Source organism: Pyrus communis, chromosome 13 (genome assembly GCF_041283825.1).
Source record: "Pyrus communis isolate YQ-2024b chromosome 13, ASM4128382v1, whole genome shotgun sequence".
Taxonomy (NCBI): Eukaryota; Viridiplantae; Streptophyta; class Magnoliopsida; order Rosales; family Rosaceae; genus Pyrus; species Pyrus communis.
This window is the reverse complement of record NC_142577.1, coordinates 26,690,595-26,710,675: the sequence shown is the minus strand read 5'-3', so window position 1 is coordinate 26,710,675 and position 20,081 is coordinate 26,690,595. Positions and strand designations below refer to the sequence as shown.

Sequence of the window (20,081 nt, the reverse complement as noted above, 5' to 3'; positions counted from 1 at the left end):
GATATGTTGTCAATAATTAATTTTGAGTAGTTATGATATTTGCTTTCTTGTCGGTTTTGTACATTTTCATAAACATAGAAAAGGTAAATTGCATCTACTAACCTAAAAACACTTAAATAGCACAATATGATACGATCATGTTTATCTCACTCCTCATTTGTTAAGTCAAATAAGAATGGAAAGTGAGTTGAGGGTAGTTTATATTAAGTGAAAGACTATCAGTGATTTGTGTAATTTAAAGAGTATTCAGTAAGGTTGCCACCTCAGAACAACGTTTAAAGGATATGATTTTTGTGTGTGAGGGCTAGCGGGCGGATGAGTTGCGTTACTAAAGTTTCTTCTCTCTTTGCTAGGTAAATTCTCCTATAATCCTATTAACCATGCTTGGAACCAGTTGGCAGGGAAAGAAGATATTACCTTTTATATGCAATGCAGCACCGGATACATGAAGTTCTACATCCTATACGATGAGACTTTTTGTTGAAGATGACATCTGAGTGCTATAAAAGTATTGTCTGTTGGGAAAACTTTGCATCTCCAGTTTGTAAAGAATCAAGACGAGCTAGGGTTAGCTAGCAGAGATGCTTGTACTCGTAGCTAGCTAGCATCCAACAAAATAAAGTTAAAGTAGCTACGGCATGCAGTAGTACAGTTTCCATATTCCTCATGGCTCATGCATGTACTCGTAGCTAGGGCACGAGTGTTTCCTTCAGATTATCCCAACAGAACAATGTACAACCGAAACCTCACGAGTTAAAGTAGCTATCTATATAGCAATGCGCTTGATGTTTGGAATCTTTGGATGCATTCTGCTCAGTCCTCAATAACATACTGGATTTACTACTGTGCTGTTCTATATATCTTCATTGCCAATGATATTTTCTGCTAGCAATTAATTGTCGTATATGAAATTTGAATTTTGAACTCACGGTTAATTGGAAACTAGATGCACAAGACCAGACGGTCATGTGCCATTGTCGATACCTTAAAGGAAAACAGAAAAGAAAGCAGTACAAAATAAGAACATCATTCTAACCAAATCCAGTTGATTAATCACCAGGCTTGATATGTAAGTTGTGTTCTTCTAATAATCATTGTGTACAACAATTAGAGGACTAGATTAAAATATTTTAGATCATATCTGACGGTCTAAAAATACCTACAGTTCACTGCAAAAGGAAATCATCATAACTCAAGTTGCTCTCTTAATTGTGTCATAAGACTCCTAACCATTCCTGATGGGATAACATGATAAGGTACTCCAATAGTCCAATGATCTGATCAGGGAAGCCGACTATATGCATAATCTACGAATGCATGATATGCATGCTACACTCGATATGTCGACTAGATCTATGCAACGTTATGTTCCTCCAAACTATCTTATATTCAAAAAAAATTTACTGTTAAAATATAATGATTATATGATTAACAAAAGAAATTAACGATTGATAGCCTCGCCCTAGTATAAAATATCCCAGAGTAGACTAGGAAATCTACGCAAAAGCCTTTGACATTGTGGGAGTTGACTGTTGAGTAGGAACCAAAATTCAAACCGTATGGCAAGTCCATGCGTTCACTGGCAGGCTAGCTAGCAAGTAGCAGCCTTGACTTCGGACATGACACTCAATTGCTCGGATCGCAGCAGTTAGCTTATCAAGAAGAACACCTTTGTTGAATAATACTCCGCGTTCACCGCCAACTTGCTTTGCTGCAACCGTCTCAACTCTCTAGTCGTGAGCACAATATAATAAACTATTAATAATATAGTTGAAGATTTTGTTATACTCGCAGCCAGTACATAATAACTTCAATTCTTACGTCAATTAAAGAAAATAAAATGTTAAACTTTTGGCTTGTTTAGAACTACTTATGAGTTCTTAGAACTTGTGATACTATAATCGTAGTAAGGTAATAGGGTTATAAGGGTATGAAAATGGCGTCGTTTATCTGTTAATTCGGTTCGGTTTGATTCTCAAACTATTGAAATCAAAACTGAACCAACTAATTTTAGTTCAGTTTGATTTTTCAAATTCAATTTGATTTTTCAAATTCAATTTGATTTTTTTCAGCTTTGATTTGATATTCCGCTTGGTTGTTTTTGGTTTTTGGTTTTTCGAATTCACCCCCAATGCTTATGGGGTATTGAATTTGATTTAAGTCGACCGAAACTCCACAAAATAGTTGACCACAAAAGAAAGAAAAAAAAAAAGTCGTTAGCATGTACAAAAAAAAAAAAAGGTGTGTTATCCACACATCATTTTTTACTTCTCACACACTTTTTGTTAATTTTTATCATTTTATCTTCTTCAATTTATCTAATCTGATAATCGAAAATAAAAAAAATATGTAAGAAATAAAAAATGAAGTATGGATATTACACCTCAAAAAAAAATATAGGAAAATTTTGAAATAGATCCAATTTTATATATTACCTTTTGAAATAAGTCTAATTTTTAGTTACTTGAATTCATTTCAAAAAAAAACCCCAAAAATATATAAAATGAGATAGGAAGTATGAAAACAATAAGGGTAAAATAAAAAAAAGCAAGAGCCGATATTGTGGACACTGCGGCGGCTGGGGAGTTTGCGCCAGTGGAGCCACGGAGGGTTGGAAGGAAAACTGAGAGCGTGGTAGGTCAGTTGTCAGTACCCTGAGAAATTAAAATTAAAGCATCGTAGGGCCCATTAGGCCACAGGCCTCAATGACCCCTTCTTGTCATCTATGTAAGACTATAGTCAGATCCATTTACCAAAATACCCTTTTAGTAGGTGGCATTAATTGAAGGTTTTTATGTTTTTTTTGTTTTTTTTGGTCGAAGATAAATTTCATTATTAACCGAACAAATGTGCATAAAAGATTCAATTACAAGATAAACACTACACAAAAAACAAAACAAAGCCCAAAATAGAAAGAAAACAAATCAAAAAAAAAAACCAAAACATAAACCCTAGTAGCTTGCAACCCCTGTCCTCGTCGTAGCAGCACAGATACACCAACATGAAAAGCCTAAGATCCAACCAAACGACATCCTAGAAGTGAAGGAAATGAAAGAAAATAAGGCTCCATTGTTCTCCACCAAGCACCACCACAAAGATTGCAACCATAAATCAAGGGAAGACCATGAAAATTCACATCCCACAAGCAACATTGCCTAAAGGCAAACAAGGGGAAGGTGATGGTGTGAACTCCCGAGTCAGAACTCAACACACCTTCTAATAAACCTACAACTTGTCGCGGTAAAGAGAAGTGGTTGCAGATCAAGACTGATGTTGGATCGAGAAGGGACAAAGCTAAGTGGGAAGGGTATGAATTAGACTAATGAGAAATATGGAGGTGAACAGACAACAAGGAATGGAGGGAACCGGAGGACAGACTTTGGGGATAAGGATGGTGAGATCGAAGGCAAGAGGAGTGTAGAACAGGAGATCATGAGGGAGTAGAGGAAAACGCAAGCTGAAGCAAAAAGGAAGAGAATGAGCAAGAAGCTACCCCAACCCTAGCCACGTCTAGGATCGATGACTGTAGAAAAGTTACCAGATTTGAGATCACTCACACAACAATGAGAAAAAACTCTCAGTGAGAGAGAATGATTCACGAAACGGGAGAGAATTAACATAATTGAAGGTTTGGCAGGTAATTAACATTGCTGATCATATAGACGTATTGTTCCAATCTAATTTTCTATAATTGAAATTCATCAATTCTCCGTTCCGGATTCTTGCATGTCACTGAAGTATATCTTCAAGTTTACGACATTTATTACGTGCTTATCCAATGAACGATTATATAAGTTACACTCACAAGGAAATATATCTAACTAACACCTAATTCCGTCCTCTCACAATGCTTTGAAAATGAGATGGAGACACTGATCCGTTGTTGAGTAATATCAAACATCACATCACTCGAATACAATAAAATTACCTGAGCATTGAGCAGCAGAATATAAGTAACTTTGGCCATTTTTTCAAATAAACAGATCAAATACTTTGGACCCAGAACTTTTTACGTTAACAAAACAAGTGGTAAATCTCAAATTTCGTCACAAATTTAACCACTAATTTTTTTTTATATGAACATTGAAGATTATCCAATTATTTGTTAGTTTAAAACAAGATTCATATTATTTTACTCTATTTTCTAAAAATGCAAGCAACAAATTGGAATAGAGAAACCAGAAGGGGGCATTCGGTAATTCCATCTACCTGTCTACTCTCCCCCAAGAAAAGAAAGCCTCCCGTCTCTTCACCAAAGCTCCTTTTATAACCCCACCAACAAGCTCTTTCCCCAATAGAAGAATCTCCTCTCTCTCTCTCTCTCTCTCTCTCTCTCTCTCTCTCTCTCTCTCTCCTCCAAAGTTTTAAAATTTCTGGCTTTCACAAGTTCCCAACCATAGAAAAAGCAGAAACTTGCAGCAGCAGAACAAAAACAACTCTTTCTTCTTCTGCAAAACAACCCCATGATTTTACCATTTTTCTCTCTCACCCCAAGCTCTTTACTCTCACAAGAGTGATGGGTGTAAGCTCCACTTTCTCTCACACTTTCCACATTGCAGTAATCCTCACATTAAACCCACCACTCTTAAGCCCCTGATAATTCGATTAATTACACACACAGCATAGGAATTTTGTAAACTGATTGCATTAATATATGACGAGTGGGAAACTCTACGGTTCTTCTTCTTCTGCGGACATGAAAGTAACTTTTCGAAACGAAAAGCGTCCTCGCTCTTCTGACGTTCTCGAGTCTCTCTGGATTCCCAATCCTTCCTCTTCTTTTTATGGTAAATTTTTTATCTGCTTTGCATTTTATTTTCTGCTATTTTATTTGTTGGGATTGTAGCCTTTCTGATATCGTTTTTCTTTTCTGAGAAATTGACTCGTGGGGTTTTCTTGGTTGACTTGATGGATTAATGTTAAAGCTTGAAACTTCCACACTTAGCATCTGAATCAATGCACTAATTTGTTAAAAATCGAGTTTTTGTAGCTGAATTCTCCTAGTATTCACCAAAGTTAAGCACTTTTTCTATTAAATGTTGCCAGTACTTGCTTAATTAACATGTAAAAGATTGGAAGTTTGGAGCTTTTTGGATTTTTAGATAGAAAGCTTGAAGCTTTTTGCATGTTTAGATGGAAAGTTTGAAGCTTTTTGCAAGTGAAGTTTGAAGGATCAAAGTTTTTTGCTGACATGTTGAATAGTTTCTCTAGTTGCTAGTTTCAGTCCGTCAACAAAATTGGAGGACTTCCATAATTTGGTTGCACCTTTTTACTATGCAGGCTCAAATTCAATGGTTAATTTTGAAAATGTAAGTGGAGGGGATTCATTGGATAGGCCATTCTTCCAACCTAAAGAAGAAAATGAGGATGAGGATTATGACGGTAGCTACCTTCATCAGCCCGGAAAGAAAAGGCGGCTCACGGCGAATCAAGTTCAGTTTCTGGAGAAGAATTTTGAGTCAGAAAACAAGCTTGAACCGGAGAGGAAGGTGCAACTTGCTAAAGAACTTGGCTTGCAGCCTCGCCAGGTAGCAATCTGGTTTCAAAACCGGCGGGTGCGGTATAAGAACAAGCAGTTGGAAAAGGACTATGATTCATTGAAAGCTAGCTATGATAAGCTCAAGGTTGATGCTGATAATCTCCTCAAGGAGAATGAAAGTTTGAAGAATGAGGTATAACAAATTCCTCAATTCAATATGTATTGCCTTTTAATCACTCACATTCGGCTGATAAGCTCGGTTCTGAAGCGCACATTCAGCTGTTAAATTCAGCTATGTCTGTCGTACTTTGGTGTACTCTAGAGTTTAATTTTGAGTAACTAGTAATTGTGTGGTTTTGTTATGTGTTAACAGATTGATTCGATCAAGGATATTTTGCTTTCGAGAGAGAAAGGAAACCCAGGAAAGGGAGATTCGGATTCACAGGATGCGATCAATACATCGGATTTGGAGCCTCGGAATGCAATTCTGAATGCAGGTTCAGAAAATGTGACCAAAGTGGCAATGGTGGTGTGCAAGCAAGAGGATGCAAGTTCTGCAAAAAGCGATGTCTTTGACTCGGACAGCCCGCACTGCACTGAAAATCATTCGTCGTTGTTAGAGCCGGCGGATTCCTCCCATGTGTTTGAACCAGCTGATCAATCAGATTTCTCGCAGGATGAAGATGATGATTTGGGAAAGACCCTTCTGCCCCCACCACCACCACAGTTGTTAAAGCTTGAAGATTGCTGCTATGATTATATACCCCCTCCAAGCTCTAGTAATTTTGGGTACATCCCTTTGGACGATCAGGATCAGCAACCCTATTGTTTCTGGCCTTACTGAGAGAGAGAGAGATCACGTTTCACAGCAGACTGCCGCTTCATTTCTTTGCACTATCTAATTAGTTGCCAGTTGTAATTATAGTTAAAACAATAAATGAATCCAATCATTATGCCACTAATTATGTTTATGCTTACGGGTTTACGATACAACATGGTTTTTCATTCAAAGCTGCGAGATCTCAAGTTTGAATCTTCCTGTCCCTAGCTAGAAAACAATATCGACATGAAAAGATAAGAACATAAGGAATTTTAGTGCAAGTAAAAGGAAGGGAAACATCGTATCTTAATGCATATTTTGGAACTAGATCATGCTGCTGCATTCGATTACCTGTGTTTTAAATTGATTCTTCTGCATTAAGATAGGCAGCCCCAACGAAAATACAGTAAAAAAACAAAGAGAAAAGCTGAAACGGCGGCTCTTAAAAGTGGGGCTCTTCACGAATTGTTTATCATGTCACTTTTTATGATAATATTATAAAATATTATGTAAAAAACATGTGATAAGATAGAGTTCATGAAAATTTTATTTTAAAAGAGTTTTCTATAACAGAGAATTATTTACACATACTTTTAAAGGAAAAATAACGAAAAGTAAAAAAAAATTTTAGTTTTAATGAAAAATGACAAATAAATGCGTAGTGAATAATATCAGGACAAAAGAAAAAAAATGTGATTTTTCGTTAAAAATAAACAGTACCGAAAGTATTCCGATAAAACTCATTTCTTTTAATCATTGGATTTCTAGGAAAGATTACATTAAAATTCGAATTATTACCATGTTGTTCAACATAGCACACGGAGATTAAATAAAGATCACCAATATTTTAATTTTTGTTGTAAATTAATGTGTTGAATGCTACGTCCTTGTGAAGTAACGGCCAAGACAAGTATTATTTTATACTTGAAAAAGATGGCGGAAATTTACAGAAATAGAAGGCTTTCAAAAAGTCAAATTTTCTGGTATAGTTCGTCTTCGGTGACAATTACTTGTGTGGGATTGGAAAGGACTTTTTGGACAACCCAGATCCCGATAGCTTATTGGGGATGTTGACACCTTGTTTACGTTATTCAAAGAGAGATAATGTTAGGAACACTATTTTTTTTTGAACTGAATTGACAAATAAAATAATGTGATTCTTGATGATTAGATTATTATTTAAGTATTGGTTAATGTGTTTATTTTATATTAGTGACATATCATTTAGTTGGCAAATTTAATTCAAAATTTTGATTTCTATAGCATTACTCTTAAAGTGTAAGTATTTTACAGGTTCAGACTAATTATGCAACTTAACTTCAATTTTATAGCTGAGGGAGTATGACGTTTGATTGTGGCATGTGGGAGGATGAGTGTGTTGAGAATACCAATTTTATCTCGAAAAAAAAGAAAAAAAAAAGATATTATGTGTTTATAAGCAATTGAGTTATTAACTATATTACTAATTGATTTTATGATGAAACATCAACTTCGTCATGATATCAGAGTAGATTGTCTTAGGTGTGGAGCCCAACGGCCAGTGATTTGTGTTGTTCACGTGCTAAACTTGAAAATTCGTCATACATAAAAGGACATATTAAGAATTAGTCTCATATCGAGAAAAGAAAAAACCTTCTACATGCTGTGTCATTTGATTGTTAAATTGCCTTTTGTCTTCATGGCCTCCACTGAAAATTAATTCTACTATTCTGTGTGTGGAATACCTCATCATTTTTGGGGCAAAAACAAAACCGTCAATTTCATAACTAATATTTTTGTATAAAAATATGTAAAATATTTCAACAGTTGTGTATACATTTTTCTAATATTGCGACTGTATTATATACATATTTCTAATCCATACGTTTGCATTTGTCCGCAAGATTGCGTCCGTTGCAGAAAAATCTTGCTGATGCAATCGTGGGACGTTGCACAAGAAATCGAGTCCTTGACACTGTAAAACAAACCCTAATGAGGGAATATAATACATAAGGATATGATCCTCTGATTTATTTAATTAATTTTATGGAATATAGATTGCATCATGCATGGTCCATGCCCAGATATTAAAATGGAGGAGGTTGCTGAGAGAGAGGGGTTGAGTCTTGTTGGTTCACGTGAAAAAAACAGAGATAAAAAAGCAGCAGCAGCAGCTTTGGTTTGATGTGAAAATTTTGAACTTGTTGGGTGAAAGAGAAAATACCAGTGACTTTGATATGACACCAATGAAGAAGAACTTAACTTTTGACTGAAAATATGGTGCTTAATCGAGGATTTTTTTTAGTATGCGTCGTATATATTGCTTTATGTGATGTGTGTTCGAGGGTTCGATTTGGGTGCGTTGATTGTTTGATTTTTGCAAGCTTGTGAGTTGTTACTTGTAAAATTTGTGTGGGTTTTGTTTGAATAGGTGATTTGGCTGTTTGAATTGAGAAGAGATTATTTTCGGATCTCTTTCACCAAGACCACCGGATCAAGTGATCCGCGTATTTGAAATTTCATCCACCGGTAAAAAATTATTATAACTTTTATGGGGTCAAAAAAGGTGGGCCGTTAGATGAAATTTCAAAAGCCTAGATCACTTGATCTGGTGACATTAGTCTAAGAGATTCGGAGATGATCTCTTCTCGTTTGAATTGAGGGATTTGGATGTTTTCTGCAAATTGATAATTAAAGAAAAGTAAGAGGATTATCTCTCTCCTCCTATTTGAACGGTTACAATTAAACCATATTAACATCTTACATTGATTTTTTTTATAGAGACAAAAAAATAATAAGCAAAGTGTGGGAAGATAAAAGGGAAGGAAAGAGGAATAAGAGAGAAAGATAATCATACTCCGTAAAATGATGTTGGGAAGACTAACGACAAGTTTGGGGAGGAGGGTTGAGTTTTTTATTCTTTTTTGTTATTATTTCTATTTACACTAGCTTTAAGAGATACTTGAGTTCACGTTACATTAAATGAACGAGAAATGCAAATTGAAGAAGTCATAAGAAAAAAATTGCTAACGTTTCTCAAGATGCAAGGAGTAATTTTCCAAATGGCTTATTTTAATAAGCGAAAAACTTTTCAATCGTGTTTATGAAGTTTTATTAAATACTTTGTCGATTTTTAAGGCGAACCTTATTGCATTGTATGATATATCTAACTCGAAATCTGACTAATGATTGCTTGTGGGAAGCAATAGGATGGAAAAGTGGAAACTTCTCCTCCCAAACATCCCCTACTCAATTGGGAAAAAACAAATTCAATAGAGGGTTGGCAAGAGTTTTTGTCACGACAAACATTCCCAATCACACACAATAGAAAAAGAAGCAATTCACTCAAGCAAACTTTTGACTTTTACATTTGGAGCAATTTAGTTCATCTTCTTAGTTATGGGGATAAACTTCGAGATTTAAATTGCTTTTATCACATCGATAACAAAACCATCAACATATAGAAAGACCCTGCTCGTGAGACAGGATGAACAATACATATCATCAGATTGTTCTATCCAAGTTTTTCTTGCAAATTGTAACCCAACCACATATCAATGTGTTCCGCGTGAGGTGTGAGAACTCCAACAATGATCACACTACAACTTCTAATGGCTCAAGAAATCTCCCCAGCAAGTAGTTCGGAGTTGGCAAGCTACGCCACGTGGACACGGCCATTTCATAGTTGGCAACTATGCCACGTGGACACAGCCGTTGGCCACTTCAGTTTTTGTAACTTTTAGATTATTATTATTATTTTTTTTTTCTAATTAGACCACCACACTTCAGTTTTTGTAACTTTTAGATTATTATTATTATTATTTTTTTCTAATTAGACCACCACACAGTACCGACGATCTCACAATCATATCGAAGCAGACAATCACTTTCTCCAGAAGTGTCAGAAGGGGCTAGAACGTACACCATATACGTGGCAACTTTCTACTGGGTCAGCACAACACCATAGGCACTTTAATGGGCCAGGCCCACATTCGGGCCGTGGATGAATAGCTTGCTACGTGGCAAGCAGGCTATGGTTGTTCAGAAAGCGAAGGCTGGGCCCACTGCACAAGGGTCCCTTTCCGTAGTCTGTTTCAGGAGAGGCGCAGGACAAGAAAGCAAATGGGTGGGCCGGGATATGATATGGATTTTGTTTGATTGACAGGTCTGTCCCTGCGGGACCATCCACGCTCCTCTCCCGGCGATGGCACACGTATACGGTCTCTTTCGTTGGTTCTACCCACGTGGCCACCCACACTTCGTCAGCTGATTCAACGATGGAAGTGGGCCAGTGACTACACTTCTCCGGATATCTCCCACTAAATTCATCTAATCAATTAATATGAACTCTTGAAATTTGATCAAACGATTAAAATTATTATAACTTTTTAAAAGACCCCTATTTGTAGCCGTTGAATCAAATTTCAAAGATCCAGATTTATTGATTGATGGGCTTTGATGGGAGAGATCCGAAGAGGATATCTTCCTAGTTTGTTCTATGCATAGCAGGACAGTGGCTAGGCAAGCTGATTAACGTCTTCGTCTGATAATACAATGTGACATGCAATGTTAGATGTAAGTTTCAATTCACATAATGTTTATAGGATAATACTAGATAGACCAAAATTTTAAATTAAATTTGCAAATCAAATGATATGTTACTAATAAAAAATAAGCATGTTAATCAACACTTAAGTAATACATCAATCATCAACAACCACATTATTCGGTTTCTCTAGCATTACCCATATTTATATGGGTGGAGTGAAAGGGTGAGCCCATTTCATGTAAATGACGCTTTTATGCTTAGGGTTAAAGCTTATTTGGAAGTGCTTTTAAGATGAAGCACTTGTAAAGAATATTTTTGCGCTAGAAAGCACTTAAAGTGTTTTTCTAGAATTTACCTGCATTTTTATTAAGAATTGGTTCCAAATATATTTTCACCAAAAATATTTTTAACCATTTTAAAAACACTTCCAAACAAATTTAATTATTTTCACAAAAAACACTTTTAAATATTTTTACCAAAAACACTTTTAAATATTTTCACTCCCATGCATAGAGCTAGAAGGATTTTGGTCCCCACATGCTCAACCTTACATTGGGCCACTTAAGATACCTACAAATCACTCAAGCAAAAGCAATCCAATCCTAAAGCCCAATAAGAAGAGTTGGCACTTGACACCTAGTCATTCCTTTCAAAACAAGATTGCTCAACTCCCAACTCCTTGAGATTCTCATGTGTCACCGGTTATATACAGGCATGCACAAATCTCTTTCATCATGTGCCAAGACGGGAGACAGACAAAGATAGACACATGATTGTACAAACCCGAGGAGTGGGGAAAATTGAAAATTCCCTCCAATGCCAGAATGGTTCATTATTAAAATTGCCGGGGTACCATAACCATAGATTGACAAAGATACTAGTCCTTGAGATCAACGGTTGGACAATCACTTCATATTCAGAGAGGCTAAACACATTCTGGAATTCTTTACCAGTGCTTGAGGAATAGATTTAGACAAGCAGAGTGGATAGATTTCGATCGATGATTAAGGCTATCCCATATGTCCAATCATTGTGTTTAACAGACAAACAAAATGCGATATTCATCAAATGACAAGACAAAACTCAATCGAAAGGTAAGCATATCGTAGATTGTAGCAACTCGGTTCCGATACATGTGCTTTAATTGCCCCGAACCACAACTGAACAAATCATATTAGTAACAAAATACGAGGGTATTCATAGAACTTCTCCACCATGTTGTGTAATGAGTTAAACTATGCTTTGAAAATTTGATACAAATGAACATGTAGAAGCGAATAGAGAAGTATACAAGCTCAAAAATTCAATCGTCGGTAACAAATTTAAAATTTCATGTCAGTTTGATGAGCTTAAAGACTTCTTAAGATTCCGAAGGATGCTCCACATGAAAGTGGAAATAAAGAAGAGGACAATACCGGTAACAACTGCATATTTGAGGCCAAGGTTCACCAACAAATTTACCAGAAGCCCAGCCAACACAACACCAAAGAAATTTGCAGACACCGCTGACCAGAATGGCATGTCGAGAATGGAAGCTATGATGGCCCCTGTCCATGCTCCTGTTCCCGGGAAAGGCACAGCCACAAACAGCATCAGACCAAGCCATTGGAACTCCTCTACAGGGCCAGCTTTCTCTTTAGCCCTCACAAACAGCAAGTCAAGGAACCGAGCTGCAGCCTTGTTCTTTCCAGCAAGGAAAGATGCAAATCTCTTCAGGTAAAGTATGATGAAGGGCACAGGAACCATGTTCCTACAGATGCATAGTCCCAAACTCTGTCAATCCCTAACTTTGTGAATTTCAATGAAAATTTTGACTAAACTACTCTTCTTAGGATCACAAATGTCACATTGTACAAGAAAATGGCATAGATAGTGCATAAAGGTAAAATGCTGAAACTTGAAGCACCCTTTTGATCAAATGGGCAAAAGCCAATAGGCCATTACGAGCGTTAGGATTTCAGACTGACATACTAGCGTCCCACTACTAATCACACGTATGTACTGTATTTCATTTTGTCAATTTACCGACGTGGGACGTTTTACATTCTTCAACAAGGAAAATGCTGAATGTATGAATTTGTTTAAAAGTTAAGAACCACATTTGCACAAATATTTCCAGAAGCAGGCACATTCTATCAAACAGACACAAATCAATCATTAAAGACCTGTCAAACAACATTGGCGAAACAAAATCCCAACAAAAATAAAGTAGAATGTCGAAAATGGCTATAGTAGAGAAAAATGACTAACCCAACAACAGATAGAGCTGTTAGCAGAACAGGCTTAAGCTGCATCCAGTAACCAACAGGAATGGCCCCACGAAGCTCAATGACCGGAAGTGTGGCCAGAGCAAACACCACAGCCTCATCAGGCCAGCCGGAGCTTCGAAGCGCCGTCGCAATCTTCAGGCCAAAGTTGGAGGCTCTGATTGAATCCGCAGCCGCCGCAGCAGCAGCATTTGCATTTCCGGAAGCCGCGAACAAAGCAAGCGACACAGATGCCCAGACCAAAACCCAAAGGGCAAATTTGACCGGCCGCTCCTCAAACAACGGCAAAAGCTCATCTTCCTCGTCTGTTTCAAGAAACCCACGTGAGGAAACTCTTGATGCAGCGCGAGGGAGGGGTGAAATTGCAATAGAGGGGTTTAAATTGGGCAAAATTTGAAACTTCAACTCAGCATTGGGGCTGGAAGGGGATTGTTTGATGTGGGTAATGATTGGACGGCTATTTTCTGGTGAAAATACGAAGTGGATTTTTCTGAGAGACAAATTTGACGTCAATGGTGATGTGGATGCTGATAGAGATGCAGCCATTGCAGCAGAGTTAGGTGAGCGATAGAACCCAAATATTGTGACTTGCGAATTGAGGCAAGGTTTTAGGGGGTTTCTGTTGGGGAGTTAAGCTCTCTGAGTGAGGATTTTACTGCGTCCAGGCAGGGATTTATGAACACCCATCAGAATGTTGGAGTGTGGGTGGAAACTATAGGGTTGTTTTATTTAAAGTTTTGGTTTTTACAGTGAAATTTCCGGAATTGGAAAGGTTGGGGAGAGATGAGCATCGAGGGTTTAACTTGAACGGCATAAGGGCAAATCCACCCCTAAAAAATGTTCTGGTGATAGACCTCATGAACAGTTGAATTGGCAAAATGTATTTCCACCTCTAAAACTAAATACCCTAATCAATTTTATTAAAATTTTATTAATTTTTATTATAAAATAATAATTTGATTTGGAACTGAAAAATTGGGCCACTCTACCACCGACCTTGAAAGTCCAAAATACTAGAAGCTCCCAGTCCATCGTCAACCTGCCAACCACGTCTCTTTCTGTCAATATTCTCACTCATGGCTCCCCCCAAAATTCTGCTCTCCAGCGACGTTTCCAGCAACCTCAAGCAGCTCTTCAAACGCGTCGTTTCGGTATCTCTCTCTACCTCTACCTCTGCCTTTGTATCCTTTTTCTAGCTCCACTAGTTTTTAATTTCTAATTTTACTGAGTTAACTCGTTCTAGGTCAACAAATCGACGGCAGGTCCATTCGAAACGCTGTTATGCGTGGGCTAGTTCTTCCCTGACTTGACGAGTTCAATGACTACATTGAGGGCCAGGCCCAAATTCCCCTCCCGACCTACTTCATCAGTGACTAGCGGTGGTCCTCTTGGCGCCAAAAAAAAAAAAAAAAAAAAAAAAAAAAAAAAAAACAGGTGCCCTCCGACTCCACGCTAGCATCAACATGACGTCAGATGGCCTGGTCCATAGCTCTGTCGATTCTGGGTTGGCCTGGAGACTAGCTTAGGCTGGGCGCCAAGCCAATAATTTGGTGTCAGCCTAATGGTTCCCTGGTGGAACTGCTCTAAGAGAACAAGTGTGGAGGAATTAACGAGGTTTTGGTGGAGTTTAAAGTTATGGTAAGGATGGGAAAGGAATTTACCCCAACAAAGACGATTGTAATTGCATTTAATTTCCCTTCTTTGCATGAATGAGTTCGCATAAAAATATAACACTTGTACCAGTGGTGAAGCTAAAAAGTTTTTTTTTAAGGTTCTAAAAAACGTTACGCGCTAGTTGGGCGGTGGGTTGGGGCCTAGCGTCTATGCGGATTTAAGTAAATCTATTGTATTTCGTGTAAATAAGTGTCTGTTTATACTTAAAATATATATAATTTCATCATAAACTAAAAAATAGAATGCCATATATATTATGAAGTATTGGAACATAATGAAAATATGGGGAGCAAACATATAATGTGTGTTTATTTAAGTGTTCAATAAGTCTCTTATAATTTACTGGAAACAATAAAATGCAAAAGGAAAGTAATATATGTTCTATCCGAGTGAGTTGCAACCTAAGTAGGTGTCTAGTCGGGTTTGGGCGGGCACCTCAACAGGTCTAGGTACCCTTTCTTAATTTTCAAACGCCTATACATTAAGCGGGGCCTAGGAGGCGCTAGGCAGAGATTTTTAGAACAATATTTTTAAAACACAACTAAGTAGTGGTAGATGAAGTCTTTGTGAAATTCCAAAAAACATTGCGCACAACGTCAAAATTTTTAAGTGAGGCATTTTGTGGAGGTAAACCCGTACATATTGTGTGTTTAGCATACATTCCCACACTTTGTTATCTTTTAATTGTATCTTTAAGTTAATATTGTTATATTTAACATAGAGTTAAATCATGTAAGTATAGGATTATGAGGTAAAACTTATAAGATGGACGGGAGGTAAGAGAGTTAATGGGCTTTTTATTATTTTAAGAAGTAATAACTAACTTTAAAACTTTTTTAAAAATGGTATGGTTCCCTTGAAATATATAATTTTTCCCCTATTTCTTCTTCTTCAACGTGAGCTACCATAATCAACTATGCAACTAATTGTTTTTTTTTTTTTTTTTTGGGTTAAATCTGCTTCCTGGTGATTTTAAGTGAGAAGTGAGTGATAGAGTTAGTGATAATGGTAAATTAATTATTCTTCATCATGATCCGATACGACATCGTACCAAACGATGAAAGGTGACTACAAACGAAAAACAAATATTGTCAGAATTGTTTGAATATATCCACTATTTTTATGTACTCGAGCTCGAACGATAAACTCATGTCATGCATTTTATTTTTCTTGGTGAACCACACAAATATGTTTCCTATTCCTTTTCCGATAGATATTTACCCAAAAGAAGGAAAGATATTTTCTACTTGAAGAAAGAAAAGAATTCCGAGACTTTTTACAGTTCAATACCACCAATAATCAACCCACATGGACGGTCAAACTCCAAACTCGCTTATAATACACTTGCACTATATCGCAAGAACAAGCCGGGAACTGAAGTGTCAACTCGAACATCTAACACTATGAGCCGGAAGAGAGACAAACCCTACTTCTCCCGCCACGCCCCCTACTCCGGATCGAAACGCCGTCGTCCCCTGCCTCCACATCCGGAACCCGAACCCGAACCCGAGCTCGACAAGCCCACTTACAAGCAACCGCCGCCGCCGGCTCTGGTTGTAACAGGTCTCCCGCCCGACTGCTCTGTCCTAGACCTCAAGTCCCGCTTCGAGATCTATGGACCCATCTCCCGCATCCGCATTGACCGCGACGCGGTCGGCTACGTCACCTATCGTGCCGCCGACTCCGCTCAAGCCGCCATCGCTGCCTCTCTCGACCCATCATTCGGTATCACCATCGAATCCAAAAAAGTACTGATCTTTCCTCTTCAATTGACCCAGAGAAGCTTTCTTTTTACTATTTAATTTCTGGGGTTTCGAATTTTTGTTGAAATTTGGGGTTTTGCCGCAGTTGCAGGTGCTTTGGGCGACGGACCCACTTGCCCAATGGCGGAAGGGAGTCGGAGCTGGTGCTGAAAATAGAGATTCCGGTGCCGGGTCGTCGGCAAGTTCAAATCTTGTGAGGGCGGGGGTGCCGCTGAGGGGGCGCGGCAGAGGGAACAAGCTTGCTTCGGCAATAGTGAATCCCAGAGGCGGCGCTGCTGCTGCTGCTCCAACCACTGCTGCTCCTGCCACTGCTGCTGAGAGTTCTTCGTCGGCGTTGGATGCGCCTTCCAAACCCAGAGAAATCGTTGCTTATGATGATATCCTGTAATACTATCAGCTGCGTTTTGGGATTTGGAGGGTTTAGTTTTGTAACATTAGCAATGGGTTTTAGTTCATAGAGATATGAGAGGGTATGAAGTTGCTTGAGTTAGCAGAGATAAAAGGTTTGGCTTTCAGATCATTGATGATTGATGTTTTTATGTTTGTTCGTGAATCCGATGTTTTGCATTTGTTTGGTTTGTGAATCTGTATGCTCTTTTGTTTTATATTTTAATGAATAAGGCTGCTCCATGTTGTGAATAACGTAATGCAGTACTATATTTGCTTCAAGCCTTCAACTGTTCAACAATGTAGTTGTTCTGATTGTGAATGTGATTGCATTCTGTTTGTTGGGTTAGATTCAAGCTGCGGACCTATACCAGGCCTTGGAGGCAAGTGCCAGATTTTAATGAGTAGGAGAGGACACGGCAGCTGCCCAAAAACATGAATGGAGCTCTGCAGATCTTGGTGATTGTATCAAATATTCAAATCAGAACTTTGAAAGCGGCAGAGGAAATTTGTAACTCAACTGCAAGAAATATATGTAAATCTCAAAAGCTATGAAAATGTTAAGCCCAAAGAGCCCACGATCGAGCAGTTTAATAGAACAGAATTGTAAAGCAAAGTAATTGAAAACAAAGAGCAGAGACTAGAGAGCAATCAGAGAATTGTTGTAATGGAAGAGAATGAAGAAAGCAGAGGAGTACAGCAAGAAGAAGCAAGCAGCGAGCAAGAGATATGGAGTTGGGGGGCAGGAGCGGACGGGCAGCTGGGCACGGGAAGGCTACAGGACGAGCACCTCCCTTAACTGTTTCACCTCCCTACTCTCTCCTCTGCCACCGGACCCATCTCCTTCCTCGCCTGCGGCGGCGCTTCCCTTCTCGCCTTGACCTCAGGTCTCTTCCTTACTTCCGTCTAAATATTACAAAAATACTATATTTTTCATTTCTTTTTTTCATAGGAACGAAAAATAAATAAAAACCACGTTTTTGCAGGTGGGAAGGTGCTGACGTGGGGAAGGGGCACATCCGGTCGACTAGGTCATGGTGATGTGGTCAACAGCCCAGATCCCATGCTTGTTATGTCTTTGAACAACTTCTTCATTACTCATGGTTCAGCTGGTTGGAACCACTCCAGTTTCGTTTCAGGTATATTCTGGCAGTTTGTATGGTTTACGCTGGCGGTATTCTACTTCAAACTAATCTAGCCAATGTGTAACTCGGGTGCATAGGAGGACGCTGCTCTAGCCAATGCAGCTATTCGTGCGTCTGCTCAGGCAGTTGATATACATATATATATATATGTGGTGAAATATGTTTATGAATCTTTGACACTTTTATGCCTATTTCTATCTGTGTGGAATCGAAAAACCAATTTGAGATTTTACCCCAGTTCTTGAATTTTGCATGTTTTACTGCTTTGTATTTAACTCGATGGCAACTTGAATTATGGGGAATCCGGGAATGTTCAACTTATTTCTGGATTTGGGACTTTTCTTGCTTGTTTTCAGATGCAGGGGATCTTTTCACATGTGGAGATGGCTCATTTGGTCAGCTCGGGCATGGTGATATCCAGTCACAATGCCGTCCTGTCAAAGTCTCCTTCTTTGTTGATAAGCATGTGGAGCAAATAGCATGCGGAATGCGCCATTCGCTTGTTCTGCTGAAAGGTAGATTGTAGGGTTGATCTTGTATGATTCTGGCAGATGCAATTCTTAAATGTAGTGATGCTGATTTATGTGGATGTATATGTTTCTTGACATGCTTAAAGCTTTGGCTTTTTGAACTACAAGAAGTCATTCCCTTTATTTGATATAACCCATTTGTCGTAGTGTATGATGTTTTCTGAGATCAATATGCTGCAGGTGTTTCAGGAGATGAAGTTTATGGGTTTGGTTCTGGAAAGCGTGATCAACTGGGTATCTCCAAAGATAAAGATCAAATTAATTAGTCTTTCTTGACCGAACTTACGGATTTGAAGGCGTGAAAATTGCTAGCATCGCTGCAAATGGAGATCATAGTGCAGCATTATCTGGTGAGTGCAGCAAATCCCCCTTTCTTGAATTGGTGATATAAAGCTGATTGCTAGTAATACGAATATCCAGCTTAAAAATGTTCCAGTTCACGAAAGATCAACGAACTTCCTTGCTAGTCGTGGTCCATAGTTTCCCACATAGTAAAGAAGCCGGTGCAGCCCATAGAAAGTACCGATTGATTCTCTGATCTGTTGTTTTCTTTGTTGTCTATGGCATCAGCTGAGGGGCAATTGTACACTTGGGGAAGAGGGTTTGGTGGCACTTTTAGCACTCACTGCTCACAGCGTTTACCTAAGTTGTTCTCATTTACCAGAGTTGCTGTCCGATGGAATCATGCTTTAGTATTAGCTTGTATGTACATTGATTTCATGTTTTAACTAGTTCTGTGTATTCATATCTGTGGTGAAAAGATGTCGTGTTTTTAAATAGCTGCCCTGCCTCGGATACATCGTAAACAGGTGCAGAAATTCTTATGCTTGGTGGAAATCACCATGGAGTTCTTAGTAATCCTGAAAAAATGACTCCAGTAAAGCACTTAGCAGGTTAAGGCATTTCATCGTACAGATCTGAAAATTACACTGGATATTTCTGGTAAGTTTAATGTATCTGAATGATCTTCGTGCACAAATTGTGATTGCTGCTGATTGCGTGTGTGATTCTTTACGTCAACAGAATCAAAGGAAGTTGTCGTGGAGAAAATCCCCGGTCTCGGTGAGAGTAGAAGTGTGCAGATTGCAGTTGGAGCCGAGCACTCTGCTAGTGTGGCACAGGATGGAGTGATTAAGACATGGGGTTGGGGTGAAAATGGTCAGCTTGGCTTGGGAAATACAGATGCCAAACGAGTCCTCAAGAAGTGAGTTTCTGCCACAAATTTCGGGAAGAAGCCGACACAATCAAGATTTACTGTGGCAGCGGGTTCACAGTTGCCATAAGAACTTGGTGTCGCCGTTCTCAGACTGATTAACCACCTATTTACCTGAGCTTTACCTAGTTCATGCTGTGTAAATATATAAGTTATACAGGGTCGTGTTTTTTGAACTGAAAGGTCCTGGGTTCAAGTCGTGAAAACAGCCTCAAGCAACCAACCTTACTTTCGAAACAAAAAGCCGTAAACTTAAAATAGAGTCTGCGATCAGA

The 20,081-nt window shown here is 38.5% G+C and overlaps 3 protein-coding genes and 1 pseudogene across 5 annotated transcripts; 3 read left to right on the top strand and 1 right to left on the bottom strand.

Annotated features, from left to right (window-relative positions):
• Positions 1 to 4,292: 4,292 nt before the first annotated feature.
• On the top strand, positions 4,293 to 6,450 carry LOC137737864 (uncharacterized). Its single transcript, XM_068477433.2, has 3 exons — positions 4,293 to 4,787; positions 5,281 to 5,672; positions 5,853 to 6,450. Exons 1-3 carry the CDS (start codon positions 4,655 to 4,657, stop codon positions 6,321 to 6,323), a joined length of 996 nt encoding a protein of 331 aa, XP_068333534.2. The 5' UTR covers positions 4,293 to 4,654; the 3' UTR covers positions 6,324 to 6,450.
• Positions 6,451 to 11,910: 5,460 nt separating this feature from the next.
• LOC137738431 (uncharacterized) lies at positions 11,911 to 13,985 on the bottom strand. The gene is made up of 2 exons (XM_068478066.2): positions 13,078 to 13,985; positions 11,911 to 12,577 (listed from the first exon to the last, which is right to left on the bottom strand). The coding sequence occupies exons 1-2, from the start codon at positions 13,638 to 13,640 to the stop codon at positions 12,163 to 12,165; spliced, it is 978 nt and encodes a 325-aa protein (XP_068334167.2). The 5' UTR covers positions 13,641 to 13,985; the 3' UTR covers positions 11,911 to 12,162.
• A 2,046-nt stretch (positions 13,986 to 16,031) lies between these two features.
• LOC137736821 (homeobox leucine zipper protein) lies at positions 16,032 to 20,012 on the top strand. Of its 2 annotated transcripts, XR_015954858.1 has the most exons (8): positions 16,032 to 16,516; positions 16,617 to 17,034; positions 17,269 to 17,805; positions 17,905 to 18,578; positions 18,774 to 18,943; positions 19,164 to 19,295; positions 19,403 to 19,535; positions 19,617 to 20,012. XR_015954858.1 is itself a non-coding variant. In XM_068476097.2 (2 exons), the coding sequence occupies exons 1-2, from the start codon at positions 16,172 to 16,174 to the stop codon at positions 16,917 to 16,919; spliced, it is 648 nt and encodes a 215-aa protein (XP_068332198.2). In that variant the 5' UTR covers positions 16,032 to 16,171; the 3' UTR covers positions 16,920 to 17,173. The 2 variants fall into 2 exon arrangements, 1 of the variants encoding a protein (XP_068332198.2); XM_068476097.2 differs by lacking the exons at positions 17,269 to 17,805; positions 17,905 to 18,578; positions 18,774 to 18,943; ... (1 more) ...; positions 19,403 to 19,535; positions 19,617 to 20,012 and having other exon boundaries at positions 16,617 to 17,173.
• Positions 17,586 to 19,535, top strand: LOC137736820 (ultraviolet-B receptor UVR8-like; annotated as a pseudogene). Its single transcript, XR_015954857.1, has 6 exons — positions 17,586 to 17,805; positions 17,905 to 18,057; positions 18,420 to 18,578; positions 18,774 to 18,943; positions 19,164 to 19,295; positions 19,403 to 19,535. The product of XR_015954857.1 is annotated as an ultraviolet-B receptor UVR8-like (transcript).
• Positions 20,013 to 20,081: the final 69 nt, after the last annotated feature.